The sequence below is a fragment of the Giraffa tippelskirchi genome, chromosome 12, assembly GCF_054371585.1.
Source record: "Giraffa tippelskirchi isolate mGirTip1 chromosome 12, T2T-mGirTip1v1.2.pri, whole genome shotgun sequence".
In the NCBI taxonomy this organism is placed as follows: domain Eukaryota; kingdom Metazoa; phylum Chordata; class Mammalia; order Artiodactyla; family Giraffidae; genus Giraffa; species Giraffa tippelskirchi.
The window spans coordinates 68,262,037-68,287,196 of record NC_137286.1 but is presented as its reverse complement, the minus strand read 5'-3'; the positions used below and the strand labels follow the sequence as shown (position 1 = coordinate 68,287,196).

Sequence of the window (25,160 nt, the reverse complement as noted above, 5' to 3'; positions counted from 1 at the left end):
CGAATGAGGACATCGATTGCTACCTTGGCACGTTACTCTCTTCATCCTGTGAAGACTCATTAGGCTTATCCTACAATTACTAGCTGGCCCGAAGAGATATCTCCTGAATCCAGATTAAGCTGGAGTCTCCCAGGCTCATCTGGCATGTCTTCCCTGAAGTCTGCCAAAACCCACACCCTTGCATTTCCAGGGACTCCCCTTAGCCAGCTGGGCAGAAAACCCAGCATGGTTCAAACAAGCTGACAGACAAGCGGGAGAGGACTCACGGGCAGACGGCCTCCCTCAGGTCTCGGGTGGAGCTCTGGGACCACAGCAGCAGCGGGCCATCCCAGCGCCTTGGGCTCAGCAGCGCCCTCATTCTCAGGCCGGCGGCTCTGCCCTGAGGGGAGCAGGAAGGTCACCAACTGCCGCAGGCGGACCTCAAGCCCCTCCCACTGCTGGAGCCTGACCTCCCCCGGCCCCACCCCTTCCCCTACCCCAGCAGGACGAGAGCTCGTCTTCCCCTGGCTTCCAATGTGAGGCCCGGCCCTGGGCCCCGATTGGGCACTGCCCCAGTCCGGAGCCAATCACAGTGGCCAGGGAGGTGGAACGCACCGATTGGCCAGGGCCAGGTCATGTGACCATACTCCCCAGGAAACTCAAATATTACCAAGATTCCCTAACAAACCAATGAACAAAATTATCCAGTAAAGGCAAACCGTACATTTTAATGAGGCCAATGTCACAGAAAAAAAAAAAAAATCCTTCACAATGAACTGCTCAAGGAAGCTACTAAATAAGCTTTCAGAAAAGTGAAGTCGTTTTTTTTTTTTTTTTTAATAGGGTGACGGAGAGCTATACCTTTCCCATCTATGTGAATTTAGGTTTAAACTAGATTTCCCTCGGCTATTATATAAGACAAAAAACCCCACATCACCCCCTTTCACTCCCCCCACCCCCAAAAAGTGTTTTAGTCTATTGAATTTTTGTGTCCTCAGTTGTGTCTGATTCACGGCAACTCACGAACTCCACACAGCCAGGCTCTTCCGTCCATGGAATTCAGGGCAATTTTTTCTGTCACAGCAAATGCCCACCCTGGGTGATCCAAAGGCAAGGGCTCAGAGGCTCCTGAGAGACTAACTCCTTTCAGCTGAGCACAGAGCTGGCTCCTCACTGGGATGCCTGTGGCCTGGGGCTCCCAGAGGGGAGAGCAGCACTCGCCCCACCGTGTGGTCACTGCTGGAAGTGCAGGCAGCTCCTCACTCCCCCTTGACAGTGTCCCTGAGGGCAGAACAGTGTGAATCTACTCAAGGTGGAAACGCAAACTCCGATGCAACCAAACTTCCCACAAGGTCTCCAAAACCACTCAGGAACAGGGAATTGGAAACTGCAGGGCATGACATGAATGGAGATGGAGACTTGACACCTTACACCGAGTTCACTTCCAGTTATCCCTAGACAAAGTTTCCATGAAAACTTGTCACAAATCTAGAAGAGCAATGAGCAGAAACCGGACATGTGCTTTGAGTCTTCACACACAAAACGAAAAGGCAGCTCACAAAACAACCCAGAGAATACAGTGGACTTTGCAAAATCAAAGATATCTACTGTGGGAAAGACCTCATTACAAAAGCAAAAGACAGGTCATACATCGCGAGACGAATGAGTGGAAACACAAAGCTTCTCAAGGATGTGTCTCCAAACAGACAAAGAACACCAACACGACAAGCCTGTGAAAACTAGGGAAAGGTCTGAAGGGACAGCAGACTGAGGAAGACACACACAGAGTATCCCGGATGATGTCCAGCACTGAGGGCCTGGAGAAACAACAGTCTAGTTGCACTCCCTCAGGCCTGTGTGACCCTGGATGAGGCCTCTGTTTCCCGGTGGCTCTGAGAGATGGACAGGGAGGAAGGGGAAGAGAAATCACTTGCATTTCTAATACTCACAGCAAAGTCTTCCAATGAGAAGGGAATTATCACCCCCACTGACAATGCCATTCACTGAAGTGATACCCACGAGTCCATCTAACCCAGAAGGGAAGGAAGGACCTGTCCTGACAAAACGGCGAGAGATGGAAGAAGGAAGATCAAGCCCACACCAACCACTGGAAAGAGAAGCTGTGCTCAGGGCTTGAAAGAATTCCTATTGGGAAAATGATGTCACAGCCCCACAAGGCAATCCACAGCTTCGATGCTATTCCTCCCAAAAGGCCAATGCATTTTCGCACCGAACAAAGAATTGCAAAAGGGGTACGGAAACAGAAAAGAGCCTAAATTGTCAATACAATCCGACGAAAAAGCCCCGATACGGACATCCAAGGTTGTGTGAAAGGAAATTAGACGACCAAACTAGGATCCTCAGGAGAGTATCGGAGAAGGCGATGGCGACCCACTCCAGTACTCTTGCCTGGAAAATGCCATGGACGGAGGAGCCTGGTAGGCTGCAGGCCATGGGGTCGCACAGAGTCAGGCACGACTGAAGTGACTTAGCCGCAGCGGCAGCAGCAGGACAGTATGCTATTGGGAATACAACAACACACACAGATCCAGATCGATGGAATAAAGTTGAGGGTCCAGAAACAAACCCCGGCATCCATGGTCAACTCATCTCTGACACAGAAGGGGAGAATATCCAAATGGGAACAAGAAAGCCTCTTCAATAAATGTCCATGGGAAAACCAGACAGCTACATCTGAAGAACGCTATTGGTTTTGATCTCACACCACCTCAATATCGGGGGAAAACCTCACCCTAAAGACTGATATCATGAGATAGCTAGAAAGAAGCGTAGGTCAAAGGCTCCTTAACATCAGAGTCTCCTTGCCATTTGCTGGGCGGAGGTAGAAATGGGTCTCTTCAAGTAAGGGAAAGAGGAAAACGAAGTACGCCAACGGGTTTCCTTCCAATGGAACCTCTTCACAACAGAGAAGCTAAGCATTCAGAAATGCAAAAGATAGGAAACGGAACATGAGAGACTCCTTGCAAGTGGTGTATCTGAGAAGGGGTTCATATGGAAAGAGACGAAGAATGCACAGCACTCAGATTCCAAGAAACACCACCACCACCCTTGACCCTTCCCCCATGACCAACTCCGACCTAAAGCCTTTCTCTCCCTCTAACCTATCCCTAAAACATAACCCTCATCTAATCATATACATGTGCATTCCTAGCATCCATCCATCCACACACGAGAGAGAAAGAGGAAGACACAGACTGAATCGAGAAGGGAAAAGAGAGGGACAGAGCCAGAGAGAGACACGGAACCAGAGAGAGGAAAGGAATCGACGGTCCAGACTTTTCATCAATCTGTCTCGAAGGTAGAAGCAACGACAGCGCCCATCCACCCCAGAAGGGGGAAAAGGACGGAAGGTTTGGAGAGGAAAAGACAAGAACGCAGGGAGCCCTTAGAAGCTCAGCCACCCGCAGAAGCCGAGCTGGGACACTTGAACAGAATCTCAATGGAAACAGAGGACCAGAAAGTTGGCTACTCTTTTCTATAAGAGAGGGAGACCTTCGAGTCTTCCTTTCGGTCCTCCAACTTGGATGCGGGGTCTCAAAACAGTCAGGAGGGGGAGTGCCTTTTCCTGGGTACCACGGCGCATCCAGGCCTCGTTCTGCCCCATTCTGTGCTGTGTCAGCCCTGGATGGAGTCTTTCTTTCTGAAGTCTCAGCGCACAAGCTCCACGTGATATCGGCCCCAGGTGGAAAGGCATGGAGCTGCTCGTAGGCCGACAGAACTAGGAAGCAGATGGGAGAATGACCCCCACTCTGCAGATGGAGAGACTGGGGAAACCCTGAGGGGCATACGCTTGTCCAGGGCCACACCACTTATGAGAAGAAGGAGCCTGGTCTGAGAGCAGCGGGGTCCTCGGAGCTCAGGCCCTGGCTGCACCCAGGCCTCCCCAGGGCTGTGGGCTGGGCAGTGTGGCTGTCACTGTGCCTGCACATGGCCTAAGGGGGGTGGTCGAGCAGTCAGAAACCCAGAGATTCCCTTGGGAAGCTTTGGGGAAGGGACCTCAGCACGAACCCCAGGAAATGATGTCACCTGCCGGCAACAGAACCCAACAGAACCCGCAACCCGGGTATCCAGGCCTCCAGAGCGGAGAGGAGCCCCCAGCCAGATCACTTGCTGCCAGGATGTTCTGCTGTTTGCCCCTGCCCAGAGGCCGGGGCCTCAGGAGAGCTCACAGGCAGTGTGCGTGGGCACCCTGTCAACGTTGGCTCAGGGCACCCCCGAGAGGCCTCTGGCCCTTTGCCCGGAGAAACAGAAAGGTAACACGGGGAGCCCCAGGCCGGGCCAGGCCACCTCTCCCATGCCACCCGGAAACACCGGGTCCTTTGCCTGTGTGTGTGGATGCGGGTTTCTCGGGGTGTGTCTCCCTCAAGGAAGCCCAGGCGGATGTGGGGTCAGAAGCCGACGGGCAAGTTGTGTCCACACCCCAGGGGAGAGCAGGCTGGCTGGGATGGGGAGAGTGCGGGCAGCGCCGGCCGCCCAGGCTGGCCTCACACCCTCAGGTGGGTCTCTTTCCTCCCGGGTGGGGATCTGAGCAGACACACGTCTCTGACCCTTCTGGGAAGAGAAGTTCGAGCAGGCAGAAGCAGCGGCTCCACTGGCCAGGCCCAGCTCGGAAAAGTCCCAGCACGGCTGGCTGACGGTCACTGTCGTTGCAGAGCTTCCCACGTGATGAGGCCGAGGACGGGGACACCCCGTCCACCTCCCGGAGGGAGGGGTCGGAGCACCACCCCCCCGCCCCTGAGGCCCAGTGCAGGCTCCAGGTGAGCGTGCCCACGGAGGCATCAGCCCCACCGGGGGCGAAGCGGAGGCGGGGAAGGCCTGCTGCCGAGACACCGCCCAGGATACACCCGGCGGCCCAGTCTGAGGCTGCCACGGAGCTCAGCACACCCGGCTCCGACCCGGAGTCCCGAGAACCCCGGCCTCTGAGGCAGCAGGAGGACCTGGAGCCCAGCACGCCAGAGCACAGAGGTGAGGACGCTGGGGCTGGTGCACGGGAGTGTGTGGGGAGGGGGTGCTGAGCTACACAGGGACGAGTCCCCGAAAGATGCTGCTGGGCCTACAGCAAGCGCTGGCCTCACACCCCCACCCCCATCTTGCACACTTCAGTCCCAAAAGACATCCGACCCTGGGTATTCTTTGGGAATCTCTTGGAAGCTTTCTGTCCCGGGATACGCACATGCCAAGGCTGGCCTGTGGGCAAACTTTGCTTCTCCCCCAGCTCTAGCACTGGCCTCCAACTGGAACCAGGCTCCACTTCCCAGACCTGTCCCTACAGAGGTGGTGGCTCCAGGTGCAGGACCCAGGGATCCACCGAGGGCAGATGGAGAACCGAGACTTGCCCTCGCAGAGACACCAGGCCAGCTGGGTTCTGGCCAGCACACCGGGCAGATCGGATCTCCGTGCCTGCAGGACCCCCAGCCCCAGGCACTGATGTCCCACCCCCTCAGCCAGAACCTCCACCTCCACGTGCACCTGTACCTGCTCGGGCTTTGGCAGGAGAACCCGAGGCAGAGGAGGAGTCACCGCCTCGGCAGGGAGAGCCTGCCCTGGCTCCCGCGCAACACCCAGACGCCGACGATGACTCACCCGCCCCTGCAGGAAGAACGAGCCCCCGCTCTGGACAGAGACCCAGAGCCCTTGCCGGAAACACCACGTCCAGGGGAGCGGTCGGCTCTGCCGCCTCCATCCCTGTCGGCTCACCGTGGACGCCGTCAACTCGGTCTGCCCCCAGGGGACATGGAGTTCCTTTCCCCTGAACTGCTTTGCATTTGGTTTGTTTCCACCTTACTGGTGATGTTTTACTTTTTGTATGGTTTCGTGTATTTTTGTTGGTTAAGTTGGGATTAGTAAACTTTTTCATCATTGTTGCAATTTGGGAACACTGTTGTGTGACTCTGGTGATACTGTGTTACCATCACCACTTTGTGGTTTCAGACCCGTTTGATCTTTATGCCCCACCCCCCAACAAAGCCTGGATTCAAGGCAAGCACGCCCTGTTCATCCCTCCCCCCCGATCCTGAACACAATTTCAACTTTTCTTTCTGCATTCCTTCCTATATTCTTGGTGTCCCCAATCAATGACTCTCAGTGAAATGACTGAAGGAGTTTCTTTCGGACTCTCCACCTACTGTAAGACTCCATTGGAGAGTTCTCATTTTTATGTCATTTGAACTAGCCTTTGATAGCTGACAGGACGGTGTACGTCCTTTCAAGATATCATGTGCCAAACGAAGCCCTTTTGGCAAATGCCATCATTATCTCCAGGCAGGCATTGCTGTTTGAAGGGTGACATCTCAGCCAGAAGGCAGAGGCTGAGCTCCTCTTGTTGCACCAGCTCCCAAAAGAAGCCAAGAAAGGGAGCTGGAACAACAAACCACCCCAACGCCCAGGAAAGCGTTCTTCACGACAGAAGGCTAGAAAATGACCCAACAACCTTGTGGCCCAGAACCCCTCTAGAAAAATCACTGTTCCATAAAAAAGAGAAACACGTGGGAAGTTCCAAGGAGAGGCAATGCCCATGGCCAGTGTACTTTAGAGACGGCCTGACCGCTCCGGGGAAGACACGCACCGACGGAACCCCTTGGGAAACAGCAGTGAGAGTCCTCACCGTCGTAAGGGTTTCCTCTGGGGACAACCTGCCCTGGGCACCACATGGGGGAGCAGACCGGCTTCTCTTCCTCTGCCCCCACACCATTCACTCATGAAGGCAGCTCAGGTGTTCTCATGCCCTGCCTGCCTGCCTGCCTGCCTGCCTGGCTCATCCGTGAGCTGTGACCACCTCCAGGGCAGGACTCCACCTTCTCCTCTCTGTGTACCGTGAATCTGCACACAGTGGGCTTTCAGAACCTTAGGAGACTTGAGCCATTCCCACTCGAGCCAGAACCCTCCCCAGGAAGGAAAACGGCTGTGGAGTCATTTTGGCCCCTGCACTGCTTCCGAAAGCCTGGCGGCTCCTACAGCCTCTACGGTGTGAAGAGGGAGGTCCCTTTTGACAGAGCTTTCCGGCTGTCAGATCTAAGCTGTTGTTTCACTGTCAGCTGTGTCTCTTCCGTTGCAGCCAGGTGGGCCACGCTGCTCCAAAGGGGCTCACAAGCTGAGTGGCAAGGGAGGTATTGAGAGGACAGGGATGGCTACAACGTGCTGCAAACTGAGTGAGGGTCCCCACAATCCTCAGCAAAGGTCTGTGGTGTGCAAGTGGGGAGTAGAGGGCCCCCAAGTTCCAAAGGAAGGGAGGTACTCGGGAGCTAAAGCCCTTGGCTGCTGTGGTAGCAGCTGCAGATGGCAGCTCGTCCACAGTGCACTTCGAATGAGGTCATATGAGCGGGACTCTGGAAATGGCTCCGAAATCAAGAGAAAGGGGTCAGGGTATGTGGGAATCCGGCGGGGGTGGGGGGTGGATGAAGGAAGGTGTCCTTCCTCTCTCCAGTGCAATTTGGTTTGGTGAGTCTCAAAGCTACCAGATGGCACTTCCCAAGTCAGGCCCCCGCAGGAATCAGGGTGGGCTGCGTGCCTCGGCCCCTGCCACAGGGACAAGCCACACCAGTGGCCTCCCTGAGCTCCAATGGCCGGATCTGGGGGTTCTGTCTGGGTGCACACCTCCTTGCTGTGGCCAAGTTCCCCCCTTCTCTGAGCACCAGCTTCATCCTCTCGAATGAGGACATCGATTGCTACCTTGGCACGTTACTCTCTTCATCCTGTGAAGACTCATTAGGCTTATCCTACAATTACTAGCTGGCCCGAAGAGATATCTCCTGAATCCAGATTAAGCTGGAGTCTCCCAGGCTCATCTGGCATGTCTTCCCTGAAGTCTGCCAAAACCCACACCCTTGCATTTCCAGGGACTCCCCTTAGCCAGCTGGGCAGAAAACCCAGCATGGTTCAAACAAGCTGACAGACAAGCGGGAGAGGACTCACGGGCAGACGGCCTCCCTCAGGTCTCGGGTGGAGCTCTGGGACCACAGCAGCAGCGGGCCATCCCAGCGCCTTGGGCTCAGCAGCGCCCTCATTCTCAGGCCGGCGGCTCTGCCCTGAGGGGAGCAGGAAGGTCACCAACTGCCGCAGGCGGACCTCAAGCCCCTCCCACTGCTGGAGCCTGACCTCCCCCGGCCCCACCCCTTCCCCTACCCCAGCAGGACGAGAGCTCGTCTTCCCCTGGCTTCCAATGTGAGGCCCGGCCCTGGGCCCCGATTGGGCACTGCCCCAGTCCGGAGCCAATCACAGTGGCCAGGGAGGTGGAACGCACCGATTGGCCAGGGCCAGGTCATGTGACCATACTCCCCAGGAAACTCAAATATTACCAAGATTCCCTAACAAACCAATGAACAAAATTATCCAGTAAAGGCAAACCGTACATTTTAATGAGGCCAATGTCACAGAAAAAAAAAAAAAATCCTTCACAATGAACTGCTCAAGGAAGCTACTAAATAAGCTTTCAGAAAAGTGAAGTCGTTTTTTTTTTTTTTTTTAATAGGGTGACGGAGAGCTATACCTTTCCCATCTATGTGAATTTAGGTTTAAACTAGATTTCCCTCGGCTATTATATAAGACAAAAAACCCCACATCACCCCCTTTCACTCCCCCCACCCCCAAAAAGTGTTTTAGTCTATTGAATTTTTGTGTCCTCAGTTGTGTCTGATTCACGGCAACTCACGAACTCCACACAGCCAGGCTCTTCCGTCCATGGAATTCAGGGCAATTTTTTCTGTCACAGCAAATGCCCACCCTGGGTGATCCAAAGGCAAGGGCTCAGAGGCTCCTGAGAGACTAACTCCTTTCAGCTGAGCACAGAGCTGGCTCCTCACTGGGATGCCTGTGGCCTGGGGCTCCCAGAGGGGAGAGCAGCACTCGCCCCACCGTGTGGTCACTGCTGGAAGTGCAGGCAGCTCCTCACTCCCCCTTGACAGTGTCCCTGAGGGCAGAACAGTGTGAATCTACTCAAGGTGGAAACGCAAACTCCGATGCAACCAAACTTCCCACAAGGTCTCCAAAACCACTCAGGAACAGGGAATTGGAAACTGCAGGGCATGACATGAATGGAGATGGAGACTTGACACCTTACACCGAGTTCACTTCCAGTTATCCCTAGACAAAGTTTCCATGAAAACTTGTCACAAATCTAGAAGAGCAATGAGCAGAAACCGGACATGTGCTTTGAGTCTTCACACACAAAACGAAAAGGCAGCTCACAAAACAACCCAGAGAATACAGTGGACTTTGCAAAATCAAAGATATCTACTGTGGGAAAGACCTCATTACAAAAGCAAAAGACAGGTCATACATCGCGAGACGAATGAGTGGAAACACAAAGCTTCTCAAGGATGTGTCTCCAAACAGACAAAGAACACCAACACGACAAGCCTGTGAAAACTAGGGAAAGGTCTGAAGGGACAGCAGACTGAGGAAGACACACACAGAGTATCCCGGATGATGTCCAGCACTGAGGGCCTGGAGAAACAACAGTCTAGTTGCACTCCCTCAGGCCTGTGTGACCCTGGATGAGGCCTCTGTTTCCCGGTGGCTCTGAGAGATGGACAGGGAGGAAGGGGAAGAGAAATCACTTGCATTTCTAATACTCACAGCAAAGTCTTCCAATGAGAAGGGAATTATCACCCCCACTGACAATGCCATTCACTGAAGTGATACCCACGAGTCCATCTAACCCAGAAGGGAAGGAAGGACCTGTCCTGACAAAACGGCGAGAGATGGAAGAAGGAAGATCAAGCCCACACCAACCACTGGAAAGAGAAGCTGTGCTCAGGGCTTGAAAGAATTCCTATTGGGAAAATGATGTCACAGCCCCACAAGGCAATCCACAGCTTCGATGCTATTCCTCCCAAAAGGCCAATGCATTTTCGCACCGAACAAAGAATTGCAAAAGGGGTACGGAAACAGAAAAGAGCCTAAATTGTCAATACAATCCGACGAAAAAGCCCCGATACGGACATCCAAGGTTGTGTGAAAGGAAATTAGACGACCAAACTAGGATCCTCAGGAGAGTATCGGAGAAGGCGATGGCGACCCACTCCAGTACTCTTGCCTGGAAAATGCCATGGACGGAGGAGCCTGGTAGGCTGCAGGCCATGGGGTCGCACAGAGTCAGGCACGACTGAAGTGACTTAGCCGCAGCGGCAGCAGCAGGACAGTATGCTATTGGGAATACAACAACACACACAGATCCAGATCGATGGAATAAAGTTGAGGGTCCAGAAACAAACCCCGGCATCCATGGTCAACTCATCTCTGACACAGAAGGGGAGAATATCCAAATGGGAACAAGAAAGCCTCTTCAATAAATGTCCATGGGAAAACCAGACAGCTACATCTGAAGAACGCTATTGGTTTTGATCTCACACCACCTCAATATCGGGGGAAAACCTCACCCTAAAGACTGATATCATGAGATAGCTAGAAAGAAGCGTAGGTCAAAGGCTCCTTAACATCAGAGTCTCCTTGCCATTTGCTGGGCGGAGGTAGAAATGGGTCTCTTCAAGTAAGGGAAAGAGGAAAACGAAGTACGCCAACGGGTTTCCTTCCAATGGAACCTCTTCACAACAGAGAAGCTAAGCATTCAGAAATGCAAAAGATAGGAAACGGAACATGAGAGACTCCTTGCAAGTGGTGTATCTGAGAAGGGGTTCATATGGAAAGAGACGAAGAATGCACAGCACTCAGATTCCAAGAAACACCACCACCACCCTTGACCCTTCCCCCATGACCAACTCCGACCTAAAGCCTTTCTCTCCCTCTAACCTATCCCTAAAACATAACCCTCATCTAATCATATACATGTGCATTCCTAGCATCCATCCATCCACACACGAGAGAGAAAGAGGAAGACACAGACTGAATCGAGAAGGGAAAAGAGAGGGACAGAGCCAGAGAGAGACACGGAACCAGAGAGAGGAAAGGAATCGACGGTCCAGACTTTTCATCAATCTGTCTCGAAGGTAGAAGCAACGACAGCGCCCATCCACCCCAGAAGGGGGAAAAGGACGGAAGGTTTGGAGAGGAAAAGACAAGAACGCAGGGAGCCCTTAGAAGCTCAGCCACCCGCAGAAGCCGAGCTGGGACACTTGAACAGAATCTCAATGGAAACAGAGGACCAGAAAGTTGGCTACTCTTTTCTATAAGAGAGGGAGACCTTCGAGTCTTCCTTTCGGTCCTCCAACTTGGATGCGGGGTCTCAAAACAGTCAGGAGGGGGAGTGCCTTTTCCTGGGTACCACGGCGCATCCAGGCCTCGTTCTGCCCCATTCTGTGCTGTGTCAGCCCTGGATGGAGTCTTTCTTTCTGAAGTCTCAGCGCACAAGCTCCACGTGATATCGGCCCCAGGTGGAAAGGCATGGAGCTGCTCGTAGGCCGACAGAACTAGGAAGCAGATGGGAGAATGACCCCCACTCTGCAGATGGAGAGACTGGGGAAACCCTGAGGGGCATACGCTTGTCCAGGGCCACACCACTTATGAGAAGAAGGAGCCTGGTCTGAGAGCAGCGGGGTCCTCGGAGCTCAGGCCCTGGCTGCACCCAGGCCTCCCCAGGGCTGTGGGCTGGGCAGTGTGGCTGTCACTGTGCCTGCACATGGCCTAAGGGGGGTGGTCGAGCAGTCAGAAACCCAGAGATTCCCTTGGGAAGCTTTGGGGAAGGGACCTCAGCACGAACCCCAGGAAATGATGTCACCTGCCGGCAACAGAACCCAACAGAACCCGCAACCCGGGTATCCAGGCCTCCAGAGCGGAGAGGAGCCCCCAGCCAGATCACTTGCTGCCAGGATGTTCTGCTGTTTGCCCCTGCCCAGAGGCCGGGGCCTCAGGAGAGCTCACAGGCAGTGTGCGTGGGCACCCTGTCAACGTTGGCTCAGGGCACCCCCGAGAGGCCTCTGGCCCTTTGCCCGGAGAAACAGAAAGGTAACACGGGGAGCCCCAGGCCGGGCCAGGCCACCTCTCCCATGCCACCCGGAAACACCGGGTCCTTTGCCTGTGTGTGTGGATGCGGGTTTCTCGGGGTGTGTCTCCCTCAAGGAAGCCCAGGCGGATGTGGGGTCAGAAGCCGACGGGCAAGTTGTGTCCACACCCCAGGGGAGAGCAGGCTGGCTGGGATGGGGAGAGTGCGGGCAGCGCCGGCCGCCCAGGCTGGCCTCACACCCTCAGGTGGGTCTCTTTCCTCCCGGGTGGGGATCTGAGCAGACACACGTCTCTGACCCTTCTGGGAAGAGAAGTTCGAGCAGGCAGAAGCAGCGGCTCCACTGGCCAGGCCCAGCTCGGAAAAGTCCCAGCACGGCTGGCTGACGGTCACTGTCGTTGCAGAGCTTCCCACGTGATGAGGCCGAGGACGGGGACACCCCGTCCACCTCCCGGAGGGAGGGGTCGGAGCACCACCCCCCCGCCCCTGAGGCCCAGTGCAGGCTCCAGGTGAGCGTGCCCACGGAGGCATCAGCCCCACCGGGGGCGAAGCGGAGGCGGGGAAGGCCTGCTGCCGAGACACCGCCCAGGATACACCCGGCGGCCCAGTCTGAGGCTGCCACGGAGCTCAGCACACCCGGCTCCGACCCGGAGTCCCGAGAACCCCGGCCTCTGAGGCAGCAGGAGGACCTGGAGCCCAGCACGCCAGAGCACAGAGGTGAGGACGCTGGGGCTGGTGCACGGGAGTGTGTGGGGAGGGGGTGCTGAGCTACACAGGGACGAGTCCCCGAAAGATGCTGCTGGGCCTACAGCAAGCGCTGGCCTCACACCCCCACCCCCATCTTGCACACTTCAGTCCCAAAAGACATCCGACCCTGGGTATTCTTTGGGAATCTCTTGGAAGCTTTCTGTCCCGGGATACGCACATGCCAAGGCTGGCCTGTGGGCAAACTTTGCTTCTCCCCCAGCTCTAGCACTGGCCTCCAACTGGAACCAGGCTCCACTTCCCAGACCTGTCCCTACAGAGGTGGTGGCTCCAGGTGCAGGACCCAGGGATCCACCGAGGGCAGATGGAGAACCGAGACTTGCCCTCGCAGAGACACCAGGCCAGCTGGGTTCTGGCCAGCACACCGGGCAGATCGGATCTCCGTGCCTGCAGGACCCCCAGCCCCAGGCACTGATGTCCCACCCCCTCAGCCAGAACCTCCACCTCCACGTGCACCTGTACCTGCTCGGGCTTTGGCAGGAGAACCCGAGGCAGAGGAGGAGTCACCGCCTCGGCAGGGAGAGCCTGCCCTGGCTCCCGCGCAACACCCAGACGCCGACGATGACTCACCCGCCCCTGCAGGAAGAACGAGCCCCCGCTCTGGACAGAGACCCAGAGCCCTTGCCGGAAACACCACGTCCAGGGGAGCGGTCGGCTCTGCCGCCTCCATCCCTGTCGGCTCACCGTGGACGCCGTCAACTCGGTCTGCCCCCAGGGGACATGGAGTTCCTTTCCCCTGAACTGCTTTGCATTTGGTTTGTTTCCACCTTACTGGTGATGTTTTACTTTTTGTATGGTTTCGTGTATTTTTGTTGGTTAAGTTGGGATTAGTAAACTTTTTCATCATTGTTGCAATTTGGGAACACTGTTGTGTGACTCTGGTGATACTGTGTTACCATCACCACTTTGTGGTTTCAGACCCGTTTGATCTTTATGCCCCACCCCCCAACAAAGCCTGGATTCAAGGCAAGCACGCCCTGTTCATCCCTCCCCCCCGATCCTGAACACAATTTCAACTTTTCTTTCTGCATTCCTTCCTATATTCTTGGTGTCCCCAATCAATGACTCTCAGTGAAATGACTGAAGGAGTTTCTTTCGGACTCTCCACCTACTGTAAGACTCCATTGGAGAGTTCTCATTTTTATGTCATTTGAACTAGCCTTTGATAGCTGACAGGACGGTGTACGTCCTTTCAAGATATCATGTGCCAAACGAAGCCCTTTTGGCAAATGCCATCATTATCTCCAGGCAGGCATTGCTGTTTGAAGGGTGACATCTCAGCCAGAAGGCAGAGGCTGAGCTCCTCTTGTTGCACCAGCTCCCAAAAGAAGCCAAGAAAGGGAGCTGGAACAACAAACCACCCCAACGCCCAGGAAAGCGTTCTTCACGACAGAAGGCTAGAAAATGACCCAACAACCTTGTGGCCCAGAACCCCTCTAGAAAAATCACTGTTCCATAAAAAAGAGAAACACGTGGGAAGTTCCAAGGAGAGGCAATGCCCATGGCCAGTGTACTTTAGAGACGGCCTGACCGCTCCGGGGAAGACACGCACCGACGGAACCCCTTGGGAAACAGCAGTGAGAGTCCTCACCGTCGTAAGGGTTTCCTCTGGGGACAACCTGCCCTGGGCACCACATGGGGGAGCAGACCGGCTTCTCTTCCTCTGCCCCCACACCATTCACTCATGAAGGCAGCTCAGGTGTTCTCATGCCCTGCCTGCCTGCCTGCCTGCCTGCCTGGCTCATCCGTGAGCTGTGACCACCTCCAGGGCAGGACTCCACCTTCTCCTCTCTGTGTACCGTGAATCTGCACACAGTGGGCTTTCAGAACCTTAGGAGACTTGAGCCATTCCCACTCGAGCCAGAACCCTCCCCAGGAAGGAAAACGGCTGTGGAGTCATTTTGGCCCCTGCACTGGTTCCGAAAGCCTGGCGGCTCCTACAGCCTCTACGGTGTGAAGAGGGAGGTCCCTTTTGACAGAGCTTTCCGGCTGTCAGATCTAAGCTGTTGTTTCACTGTCAGCTGTGTCTCTTCCGTTGCAGCCAGGTGGGCCACGCTGCTCCAAAGGGGCTCACAAGCTGAGTGGCAAGGGAGGTATTGAGAGGACAGGGATGGCTACAACGTGCTGCAAACTGAGTGAGGGTCCCCACAATCCTCAGCAAAGGTCTGTGGTGTGCAAGTGGGGAGTAGAGGGCCCCCAAGTTCCAAAGGAAGGGAGGTACTCGGGAGCTAAAGCCCTTGGCTGCTGTGGTAGCAGCTGCAGATGGCAGCTCGTCCACAGTGCACTTCGAATGAGGTCATATGAGCGGGACTCTGGAAATGGCTCCGAAATCAAGAGAAAGGGGTCAGGGTATGTGGGAATCCGGCGGGGGTGGGGGGTGGATGAAGGAAGGTGTCCTTCCTCTCTCCAGTGCAATTTGGTTTGGTGAGTCTCAAAGCTACCAGATGGCACTTCCCAAGTCAGGCCCCCGCAGGAATCAGGGTGGGCTGCGTGCCTCGGCCCCTGCCACAGGGACAAGCCACACCAGTGGCCTCCCTGAGCTCCAATGGCCGGATCTGGGGGTTCTGTCTGGGTGCACACCTCCTTGCTGTGGCCAAGTTCCCCCCTTCTCTGAGCACCAGCTTCATCCTCTCGAATGAGGACATCGATTGCTACCTTGGCACGTTACTCTCTTCATCCTGTGAAGACTCATTAGGCTTATCCTACAATTACTAGCTGGCCCGAAGAGATATCTCCTGAATCCAGATTAAGCTGGAGTCTCCCAGGCTCATCTGGCATGTCTTCCCTGAAGTCTGCCAAAACCCACACCCTTGCATTTCCAGGGACTCCCCTTAGCCAGCTGGGCAGAAAACCCAGCATGGTTCAAACAAGCTGACAGACAAGCGGGAGAGGACTCACGGGCAGACGGCCTCCCTCAGGTCTCGGGTGGAGCTCTGGGACCACAGCAGCAGCGGGCCATCCCAGCGCCTTGGGCTCAGCAGCGCCCTCATTCTCAGGCCGGCGGCTCTGCCCTGAGGGGAGCAGGAAGGTCACCAACTGCCGCAGGCGGACCTCAAGCCCCTCCCACTGCTGGAGCCTGACCTCCCCCGGCCCCACCCCTTCCCCTACCCCAGCAGGACGAGAGCTCGTCTTCCCCTGGCTTCCAACGTGAGGCCCGGCCCTGGGCCCCGATTGGGCACTGCCCCAGTCCGGAGCCAATCACAGTGGCCAGGGAGGTGGAACGCACCGATTGGCCAGGGCCAGGTCATGTGACCATACTCCCCAGGAAACTCAAATATTACCAAGATTCCCTAACAAACCAATGAACAAAATTATCCAGTAAAGGCAAACCGTACATTTTAATGAGGCCAATGTCACAGAAAAAAAAAAAAATCCTTCACAATGAACTGCTCAAGGAAGCTACTAAATAAGCTTTCAGAAAAGTGAAGTCGTTTTTTTTTTTTTTTTTTTTAATAGGGTGACGGAGAGCTATACCTTTCCCATCTATGTGAATTTAGGTTTAAACTAGATTTCCCTCGGCTATTATATAAGACAAAAAACCCCACATCACCCCCTTTCACTCCCCCCACCCCCAAAAAGTGTTTTAGTCTATTGAATTTTTGTGTCCTCAGTTGTGTCTGATTCACGGCAACTCACGAACTCCACACAGCCAGGCTCTTCCGTCCATGGAATTCAGGGCAATTTTTTCTGTCACAGCAAATGCCCACCCTGGGTGATCCAAAGGCAAGGGCTCAGAGGCTCCTGAGAGACTAACTCCTTTCAGCTGAGCACAGAGCTGGCTCCTCACTGGGATGCCTGTGGCCTGGGGCTCCCAGAGGGGAGAGCAGCACTCGCCCCACCGTGTGGTCACTGCTGGAAGTGCAGGCAGCTCCTCACTCCCCCTTGACAGTGTCCCTGAGGGCAGAACAGTGTGAATCTACTCAAGGTGGAAACGCAAAGTCCGATGCAACCAAACTTCCCACAAGGTCTCCAAAACCACTCAGGAACAGGGAATTGGAAACTGCAGGGCATGACATGAATGGAGATGGAGACTTGACACCTTACACCGAGTTCACTTCCAGTTATCCCTAGACAAAGTTTCCATGAAAACTTGTCACAAATCTAGAAGAGCAATGAGCAGAAACCGGACATGTGCTTTGAGTCTTCACACACAAAACGAAAAGGCAGCTCACAAAACAACCCAGAGAATACAGTGGACTTTGCAAAATCAAAGATATCTACTGTGGGAAAGACCTCATTACAAAAGCAAAAGACAGGTCATACATCGCGAGACGAATGAGTGGAAACACAAAGCTTCTCAAGGATGTGTCTCCAAACAGACAAAGAACACCAACACGACAAGCCTGTGAAAACTAGGGAAAGGTCTGAAGGGACAGCAGACTGAGGAAGACACACACAGAGTATCCCGGATGATGTCCAGCACTGAGGGCCTGGAGAAACAACAGTCTAGTTGCACTCCCTCAGGCCTGTGTGACCCTGGATGAGGCCTCTGTTTCCCGGTGGCTCTGAGAGATGGACAGGGAGGAAGGGGAAGAGAAATCACTTGCATTTCTAATACTCACAGCAAAGTCTTCCAATGAGAAGGGAATTATCACCCCCACTGACAATGCCATTCACTGAAGTGATACCCACGAGTCCATCTAACCCAGAAGGGAAGGAAGGACCTGTCCTGACAAAACGGCGAGAGATGGAAGAAGGAAGATCAAGCCCACACCAACCACTGGAAAGAGAAGCTGTGCTCAGGGCTTGAAAGAATTCCTATTGGGAAAATGATGTCACAGCCCCACAAGGCAATCCACAGCTTCGATGCTATTCCTCCCAAAATGCCAATGCATTTTCGCACCGAACAAAGAATTGCAAAAGGGGTACGGAAACAGAAAAGAGCCTAAATTGTCAATACAATCCGACGAAAAAGCCCCGATACGGACATCCAAGGTTGTGTGAAAGGAAATTAGACGACCAAACTAGGATCCTCAGGAGAGTATCGGAGAAGGCGATGGCGACCCACTCCAGTACTCTTGCCTGGAAAATGCCATGGACGGAGGAGCCTGGTAGGCTGCAGGCCATGGGGTCGCACAGAGTCAGGCACGACTGAAGTGACTTAGCCGCAGCGGCAGCAGCAGGACAGTATGCTATTGGGAATACAACAACACACACAGATCCAGATCGATGGAATAAAGTTGAGGGTCCAGAAACAAACCCCGGCATCCATGGTCAACTCATCTCTGACACAGAAGGGGAGAATATCCAAATGGGAACAAGAAAGCCTCTTCAATAAATGTCCATGGGAAAACCAGACAGCTACATCTGAAGAACGCTATTGGTTTTGATCTCACACCACCTCAATATCGGGGGAAAACCTCACCCTAAAGACTGATATCATGAGATAGCTAGAAAGAAGCGTAGGTCAAAGGCTCCTTAACATCAGAGTCTCCTTGCCATTTGCTGGGCGGAGGTAGAAATGGGTCTCTTCAAGTAAGGGAAAGAGGAAAACGAAGTACGCCAACGGGTTTCCTTCCAATGGAACCTCTTCACAACAGAGAAGCTAAGCATTCAGAAATGCAAAAGATAGGAAACGGAACATGAGAGACTCCTTGCAAGTGGTGTATCTGAGAAGGGGTTCATATGGAAAGAGACGAAGAATGCACAGCACTCAGATTCCAAGAAACACCACCACCACCCTTGACCCTTCCCCCATGACCAACTCCGACCTAAAGCCTTTCTCTCCCTCTAACCTATCCCTAAAACATAACCCTCATCTAATCATATACATGTGCATTCCTAGCATCCATCCATCCACACACGAGAGAGAAAGAGGAAGACACAGACTGAATCGAGAAGGGAAAAGAGAGGGACAGAGCCAGAGAGAGACACGGAACCAGAGAGAGGAAAGGAATCGACGGTCCAGACTTTTCATCAATCTGTCTCGAAGGTAGAAGCAACGACAGCGCCCATCCACCCCAGAAGGGGGAAAAGGACGGAAGGTTTGGAGAGGAAAAGACAAGAACGCAGGGAGCCCTTAGAAGCTCAGCCACCCGCAGAAGCCGAGCTGGGACACTTGAACAGAATCTCAATGGAAACAGAGGACCAGAAAGTTGGCTACTCTTTTCTATAAGAGAGGGAGACCTTCGAGTCTTCCTTTCGGTCCTCCAACTTGGATGCGGGGTCTCAAAACAGTCAGGAGGGGGAGTGCCTTTTCCTGGGTACCACGGCGCATCCAGGCCTCGTTCTGCCCCATTCTGTGCTGTGTCAGCCCTGGATGGAGTCTTTCTTTCTGAAGTCTCAGCGCACAAGCTCCACGTGATATCGGCCCCAGGTGGAAAGGCATGGAGCTGCTCGTAGGCCGACAGAACTAGGAAGCAGATGGGAGAATGACCCCCACTCTGCAGATGGAGAGACTGGGGAAACCCTGAGGGGCATACGCTTGTCCAGGGCCACACCACTTATGAGAAGAAGGAGCCTGGTCTGAGAGCAGCGGGGTCCTCGGAGCTCAGGCCCTGGCTGCACCCAGGCCTCCCCAGGGCTGTGGGCTGGGCAGTGTGGCTGTCACTGTGCCTGCACATGGCCTAAGGGGGGTGGTCGAGCAGTCAGAAACCCAGAGATTCCCTTGGGAAGCTTTGGGGAAGGGACCTCAGCACGAACCCCAGGAAATGATGTCACCTGCCGGCAACAGAACCCAACAGAACCCGCAACCCGGGTATCCAGGCCTCCAGAGCGGAGAGGAGCCCCCAGCCAGATCACTTGCTGCCAGGATGTTCTGCTGTTTGCCCCTGCCCAGAGGCCGGGGCCTCAGGAGAGCTCACAGGCAGTGTGCGTGGGCACCCTGTCAACGTTGGCTCAGGGCACCCCCGAGAGGCCTCTGGCCCTTTGCCCGGAGAAACAGAAAGGTAACACGGGGAGCCCCAGGCCGGGCCAGGCCACCTCTCCCATGCCACCCGGAAACACCGGGTCCTTTGCCTGTGTGTGTGGATGCGGGTTTCTCGGGGTGTGTCTCCCTCAAGGAAGCCCAGGCGGATGTGGGGTCAGAAGCCGACGGGCAAGTTGTGTCCACACCCCAGGGGAGAGCAGGCTGGCTGGGATGGGGAGAGTGCGGGCAGCGCCGGCCGCCCAGGCTGGCCTCACACCCTCAGGTGGGTCTCTTTCCTCCCGGGTGGGGATCTGAGCAGACACACGTCTCTGACCCTTCTGGGAAGAGAAGTTCGAGCAGGCAGAAGCAGCGGCTCCACTGGCCAGGCCCAGCTCGGAAAAGTCCCAGCACGGCTGGCTGACGGTCACTGTCGTTGCAGAGCTTCCCACGTGATGAGGCCGAGGACGGGGACACCCCGTCCACCTCCCGGAGGGAGGGGTCGGAGCACCACCCCCCCGCCCCTGAGGCCCAGTGCAGGCTCCAGGTGAGCGTGCCCACGGAGGCATCAGCCCCACCGGGGGCGAAGCGGAGGCGGGGAAGGCCTGCTGCCGAGACACCGCCCAGGATACACCCGGCGGCCCAGTCTGAGGCTGCCACGGAGCTCAGCACACCCGGCTCCGACCCGGAGTCCCGAGAACCCCGGCCTCTGAGGCAGCAGGAGGACCTGGAGCCCAGCACGCCAGAGCACAGAGGTGAGGACGCTGGGGCTGGTGCACGGGAGTGTGTGGGGAGGGGGTGCTGAGCTACACAGGGACGAGTCCCCGAAAGATGCTGCTGGGCCTACAGCAAGCGCTGGCCTCACACCCCCACCCCCATCTTGCACACTTCAGTCCCAAAAGACATCCGACCCTGGGTATTCTTTGGGAATCTCTTGGAAGCTTTCTGTCCCGGGATACGCACATGCCAAGGCTGGCCTGTGGGCAAACTTTGCTTCTCCCCCAGCTCTAGCACTGGCCTCCAACTGGAACCAGGCTCCACTTCCCAGACCTGTCCCTACAGAGGTGGTGGCTCCAGGTGCAGGACCCAGGGATCCACCGAGGGCAGATGGAGAACCGAGACTTGCCCTCGCAGAGACACCAGGCCAGCTGGGTTCTGGCCAGCACACCGGGCAGATCGGATCTCCGTGCCTGCAGGACCCCCAGCCCCAGGCACTGATGTCCCACCCCCTCAGCCAGAACCTCCACCTCCACGTGCACCTGTACCTGCTCGGGCTTTGGCAGGAGAACCCGAGGCAGAGGAGGAGTCACCGCCTCGGCAGGGAGAGCCTGCCCTGGCTCCCGCGCAACACCCAGACGCCGACGATGACTCACCCGCCCCTGCAGGAAGAACGAGCCCCCGCTCTGGACAGAGACCCAGAGCCCTTGCCGGAAACACCACGTCCAGGGGAGCGGTCGGCTCTGCCGCCTCCATCCCTGTCGGCTCACCGTGGACGCCGTCAACTCGGTCTGCCCCCAGGGGACATGGAGTTCCTTTCCCCTGAACTGCTTTGCATTTGGTTTGTTTCCACCTTACTGGTGATGTTTTACTTTTTGTATGGTTTCGTGTATTTTTGTTGGTTAAGTTGGGATTAGTAAACTTTTTCATCATTGTTGCAATTTGGGAACACTGTTGTGTGACTCTGGTGATACTGTGTTACCATCACCACTTTGTGGTTTCAGACCCGTTTGATCTTTATGCCCCACCCCCCAACAAAGCCTGGATTCAAGGCAAGCACGCCCTGTTCATCCCTCCCCCCCGATCCTGAACACAATTTCAACTTTTCTTTCTGCATTCCTTCCTATATTCTTGGTGTCCCCAATCAATGACTCTCAGTGAAATGACTGAAGGAGTTTCTTTCGGACTCTCCACCTACTGTAAGACTCCATTGGAGAGTTCTCATTTTTATGTCATTTGAACTAGCCTTTGATAGCTGACAGGACGGTGTACGTCCTTTCAAGATATCATGTGCCAAACGAAGCCCTTTTGGCAAATGCCATCATTATCTCCAGGCAGGCATTGCTGTTTGAAGGGTGACATCTCAGCCAGAAGGCAGAGGCTGAGCTCCTCTTGTTGCACCAGCTCCCAAAAGAAGCCAAGAAAGGGAGCTGGAACAACAAACCACCCCAACGCCCAGGAAAGCGTTCTTCACGACAGAAGGCTAGAAAATGACCCAACAACCTTGTGGCCCAGAACCCCTCTAGAAAAATCACTGTTCCATAAAAAAGAGAAACACGTGGGAAGTTCCAAGGAGAGGCAATGCCCATGGCCAGTGTACTTTAGAGACGGCCTGACCGCTCCGGGGAAGACACGCACCGACGGAACCCCTTGGGAAACAGCAGTGAGAGTCCTCACCGTCGTAAGGGTTTCCTCTGGGGACAACCTGCCCTGGGCACCACATGGGGGAGCAGACCGGCTTCTCTTCCTCTGCCCCCACACCATTCACTCATGAAGGCAGCTCAGGTGTTCTCATGCCCTGCCTGCCTGCCTGCCTGCCTGCCTGGCTCATCCGTGAGCTGTGACCACCTCCAGGGCAGGACTCCACCTTCTCCTCTCTGTGTACCGTGAATCTGCACACAGTGGGCTTTCAGAACCTTAGGAGACTTGAGCCATTCCCACTCGAGCCAGAACCCTCCCCAGGAAGGAAAACGGCTGTGGAGTCATTTTGGCCCCTGCACTGGTTCCGAAAGCCTGGCGGCTCCTACAGCCTCTACGGTGTGAAGAGGGAGGTCCCTTTTGACAGAGCTTTCCGGCTGTCAGATCTAAGCTGTTGTTTCACTGTCAGCTGTGTCTCTTCCGTTGCAGCCAGGTGGGCCACGCTGCTCCAAAGGGGCTCACAAGCTGAGTGGCAAGGGAGGTATTGAGAGGACAGGGATGGCTACAACGTGCTGCAAACTGAGTGAGGGTCCCCACAATCCTCAGCAAAGGTCTGTGGTGTGCAAGTGGGGAGTAGAGGGCCCCCAAGTTCCAAAGGAAGGGAGGTACTCGGGAGCTAAAGCCCTTGGCTGCTGTGGTAGCAGCTGCAGATGGCAGCTCGTCCACAGTGCACTTCGAATGAGGTCATATGAGCGGGACTCTGGAAATGGCTCCGAAATCAAGAGAAAGGGGTCAGGGTATGTGGGAATCCGGCGGGGGTGGGGGGTGGATGAAGGAAGGTGTCCTTCCTCTCTCCAGTGCAATTTGGTTTGGTGAGTCTCAAAGCTACCAGATGGCACTTCCCAAGTCAGGCCCCCGCAGGAATCAGGGTGGGCTGCGTGCCTCGGCCCCTGCCACAGGGACAAGCCACACCAGTGGCCTCCCTGAGCTCCAATGGCCGGATCTGGGGGTTCTGTCTGGGTGCACACCTCCTTGCTGTGGCCAAGTTCCCCCCTTCTCTGAGCACCAGCTTCATCCTCTCGAATGAGGACATCGATTGCTACCTTGGCACGTTACTCTCTTCATCCTGTGAAGACTCATTAGGCTTATCCTACAATTACTAGCTGGCCCGAAGAGATATCTCCTGAATCCAGATTAAGCTGGAGTCTCCCAGGCTCATCTGGCATGTCTTCCCTGAAGTCTGCCAAAACCCACACCCTTGCATTTCCAGGGACTCCCCTTAGCCAGCTGGGCAGAAAACCCAGCATGGTTCAAACAAGCTGACAGACAAGCGGGAGAGGACTCACGGGCAGACGGCCTCCCTCAGGTCTCGGGTGGAGCTCTGGGACCACAGCAGCAGCGGGCCATCCCAGCGCCTTGGGCTCAGCAGCGCCCTCATTCTCAGGCCGGCGGCTCTGCCCTGAGGGGAGCAGGAAGGTCACCAACTGCCGCAGGCGGACCTCAAGCCCCTCCCACTGCTGGAGCCTGACCTCCCCCGGCCCCACCCCTTCCCCTACCCCAGCAGGACGAGAGCTCGTCTTCCCCTGGCTTCCAACGTGAGGCCCGGCCCTGGGCCCCGATTGGGCACTGCCCCAGTCCGGAGCCAATCACAGTGGCCAGGGAGGTGGAACGCACCGATTGGCCAGGGCCAGGTCATGTGACCATACTCCCCAGGAAACTCAAATATTACCAAGATTCCCTAACAAACCAATGAACAAAATTATCCAGTAAAGGCAAACCGTACATTTTAATGAGGCCAATGTCACAGAAAAAAAAAAAAATCCTTCACAATGAACTGCTCAAGGAAGCTACTAAATAAGCTTTCAGAAAAGTGAAGTCGTTTTTTTTTTTTTTTTTTAATAGGGTGACGGAGAGCTATACCTTTCCCATCTATGTGAATTTAGGTTTAAACTAGATTTCCCTCGGCTATTATATAAGACAAAAAACCCCACATCACCCCCTTTCACTCCCCCCACCCCCAAAAAGTGTTTTAGTCTATTGAATTTTTGTGTCCTCAGTTGTGTCTGATTCACGGCAACTCACGAACTCCACACAGCCAGGCTCTTCCGTCCATGGAATTCAGGGCAATTTTTTCTGTCACAGCAAATGCCCACCCTGGGTGATCCAAAGGCAAGGGCTCAGAGGCTCCTGAGAGACTAACTCCTTTCAGCTGAGCACAGAGCTGGCTCCTCACTGGGATGCCTGTGGCCTGGGGCTCCCAGAGGGGAGAGCAGCACTCGCCCCACCGTGTGGTCACTGCTGGAAGTGCAGGCAGCTCCTCACTCCCCCTTGACAGTGTCCCTGAGGGCAGAACAGTGTGAATCTACTCAAGGTGGAAACGCAAAGTCCGATGCAACCAAACTTCCCACAAGGTCTCCAAAACCACTCAGGAACAGGGAATTGGAAACTGCAGGGCATGACATGAATGGAGATGGAGACTTGACACCTTACACCGAGTTCACTTCCAGTTATCCCTAGACAAAGTTTCCATGAAAACTTGTCACAAATCTAGAAGAGCAATGAGCAGAAACCGGACATGTGCTTTGAGTCTTCACACACAAAACGAAAAGGCAGCTCACAAAACAACCCAGAGAATACAGTGGACTTTGCAAAATCAAAGATATCTACTGTGGGAAAGACCTCATTACAAAAGCAAAAGACAGGTCATACATCGCGAGACGAATGAGTGGAAACACAAAGCTTCTCAAGGATGTGTCTCCAAACAGACAAAGAACACCAACACGACAAGCCTGTGAAAACTAGGGAAAGGTCTGAAGGGACAGCAGACTGAGGAAGACACACACACAGTATCCCGGATGATGTCCAGCACTGAGGGCCTGGAGAAACAACAGTCTAGTTGCACTCCCTCAGGCCTGTGTGACCCTGGATGAGGCCTCTGTTTCCCGGTGGCTCTGAGAGATGGACAGGGAGGAAGGGGAAGAGAAATCACTTGCATTTCTAATACTCACAGCAAAGTCTTCCAATGAGAAGGGAATTATCACCCCCACTGACAATGCCATTCACTGAAGTGATACCCACGAGTCCATCTAACCCAGAAGGGAAGGAAGGACCTGTCCTGACAAAACGGCGAGAGATGGAAGAAGGAAGATCAAGCCCACACCAACCACTGGAAAGAGAAGCTGTGCTCAGGGCTTGAAAGAATTCCTATTGGGAAAATGATGTCACAGCCCCACAAGGCAATCCACAGCTTCGATGCTATTCCTCCCAAAAGGCCAATGCATTTTCGCACCGAACAAAGAATTG

The 25,160-nt window shown here is 54.8% G+C and overlaps 3 protein-coding genes across 3 annotated transcripts; all 3 read left to right on the top strand.

The window, feature by feature from the left end:
- Positions 1-694: 694 nt before the first annotated feature.
- LOC145529875 (uncharacterized) lies at positions 695-5,868 on the top strand. Its single transcript, XM_081550639.1, has 3 exons — positions 695-4,253; positions 4,653-4,965; positions 5,216-5,868. Exons 1-3 carry the CDS (start codon positions 4,017-4,019, stop codon positions 5,842-5,844), a joined length of 1,179 nt encoding a protein of 392 aa, XP_081406765.1. The 5' UTR covers positions 695-4,016; the 3' UTR covers positions 5,845-5,868.
- Positions 5,869-8,339: 2,471 nt separating this feature from the next.
- Positions 8,340-13,519, top strand: LOC145529858 (uncharacterized). The gene is made up of 3 exons (XM_081550622.1): positions 8,340-11,898; positions 12,298-12,610; positions 12,861-13,519. The coding sequence occupies exons 1-3, from the start codon at positions 11,662-11,664 to the stop codon at positions 13,487-13,489; spliced, it is 1,179 nt and encodes a 392-aa protein (XP_081406748.1). The 5' UTR covers positions 8,340-11,661; the 3' UTR covers positions 13,490-13,519.
- Positions 13,520-16,095: 2,576 nt separating this feature from the next.
- Positions 16,096-21,160, top strand: LOC145529857 (uncharacterized). Its single transcript, XM_081550620.1, has 3 exons — positions 16,096-19,545; positions 19,945-20,257; positions 20,508-21,160. Exons 1-3 carry the CDS (start codon positions 19,309-19,311, stop codon positions 21,134-21,136), a joined length of 1,179 nt encoding a protein of 392 aa, XP_081406746.1. The 5' UTR covers positions 16,096-19,308; the 3' UTR covers positions 21,137-21,160.
- Positions 21,161-25,160: the final 4,000 nt, after the last annotated feature.

What these genes read in the sequence shown, in the direction of transcription:
- LOC145529875 (XM_081550639.1), top strand. Translation starts at nt 4,017, where the DNA reads ATGATGTCACCTGCCGGCAACAGAACCCAACAGAACCCGCAACCCGGG. An exon ending in TTGCCCGGAGAAACAGAAAG is followed by an intron (nt 4,254 to 4,652) that starts GTAACACGGGGA and finishes CTGTCGTTGCAG; the next exon opens with AGCTTCCCACGTGATGAGGC. An exon ending in CAGCACGCCAGAGCACAGAG is followed by an intron (nt 4,966 to 5,215) that starts GTGAGGACGCTG and finishes CTTCTCCCCCAG; the next exon opens with CTCTAGCACTGGCCTCCAAC.
- LOC145529858 (XM_081550622.1), top strand. Translation starts at nt 11,662, where the DNA reads ATGATGTCACCTGCCGGCAACAGAACCCAACAGAACCCGCAACCCGGG. An exon ending in TTGCCCGGAGAAACAGAAAG is followed by an intron (nt 11,899 to 12,297) that starts GTAACACGGGGA and finishes CTGTCGTTGCAG; the next exon opens with AGCTTCCCACGTGATGAGGC. An exon ending in CAGCACGCCAGAGCACAGAG is followed by an intron (nt 12,611 to 12,860) that starts GTGAGGACGCTG and finishes CTTCTCCCCCAG; the next exon opens with CTCTAGCACTGGCCTCCAAC.
- LOC145529857 (XM_081550620.1), top strand. Translation starts at nt 19,309, where the DNA reads ATGATGTCACCTGCCGGCAACAGAACCCAACAGAACCCGCAACCCGGG. An exon ending in TTGCCCGGAGAAACAGAAAG is followed by an intron (nt 19,546 to 19,944) that starts GTAACACGGGGA and finishes CTGTCGTTGCAG; the next exon opens with AGCTTCCCACGTGATGAGGC. An exon ending in CAGCACGCCAGAGCACAGAG is followed by an intron (nt 20,258 to 20,507) that starts GTGAGGACGCTG and finishes CTTCTCCCCCAG; the next exon opens with CTCTAGCACTGGCCTCCAAC.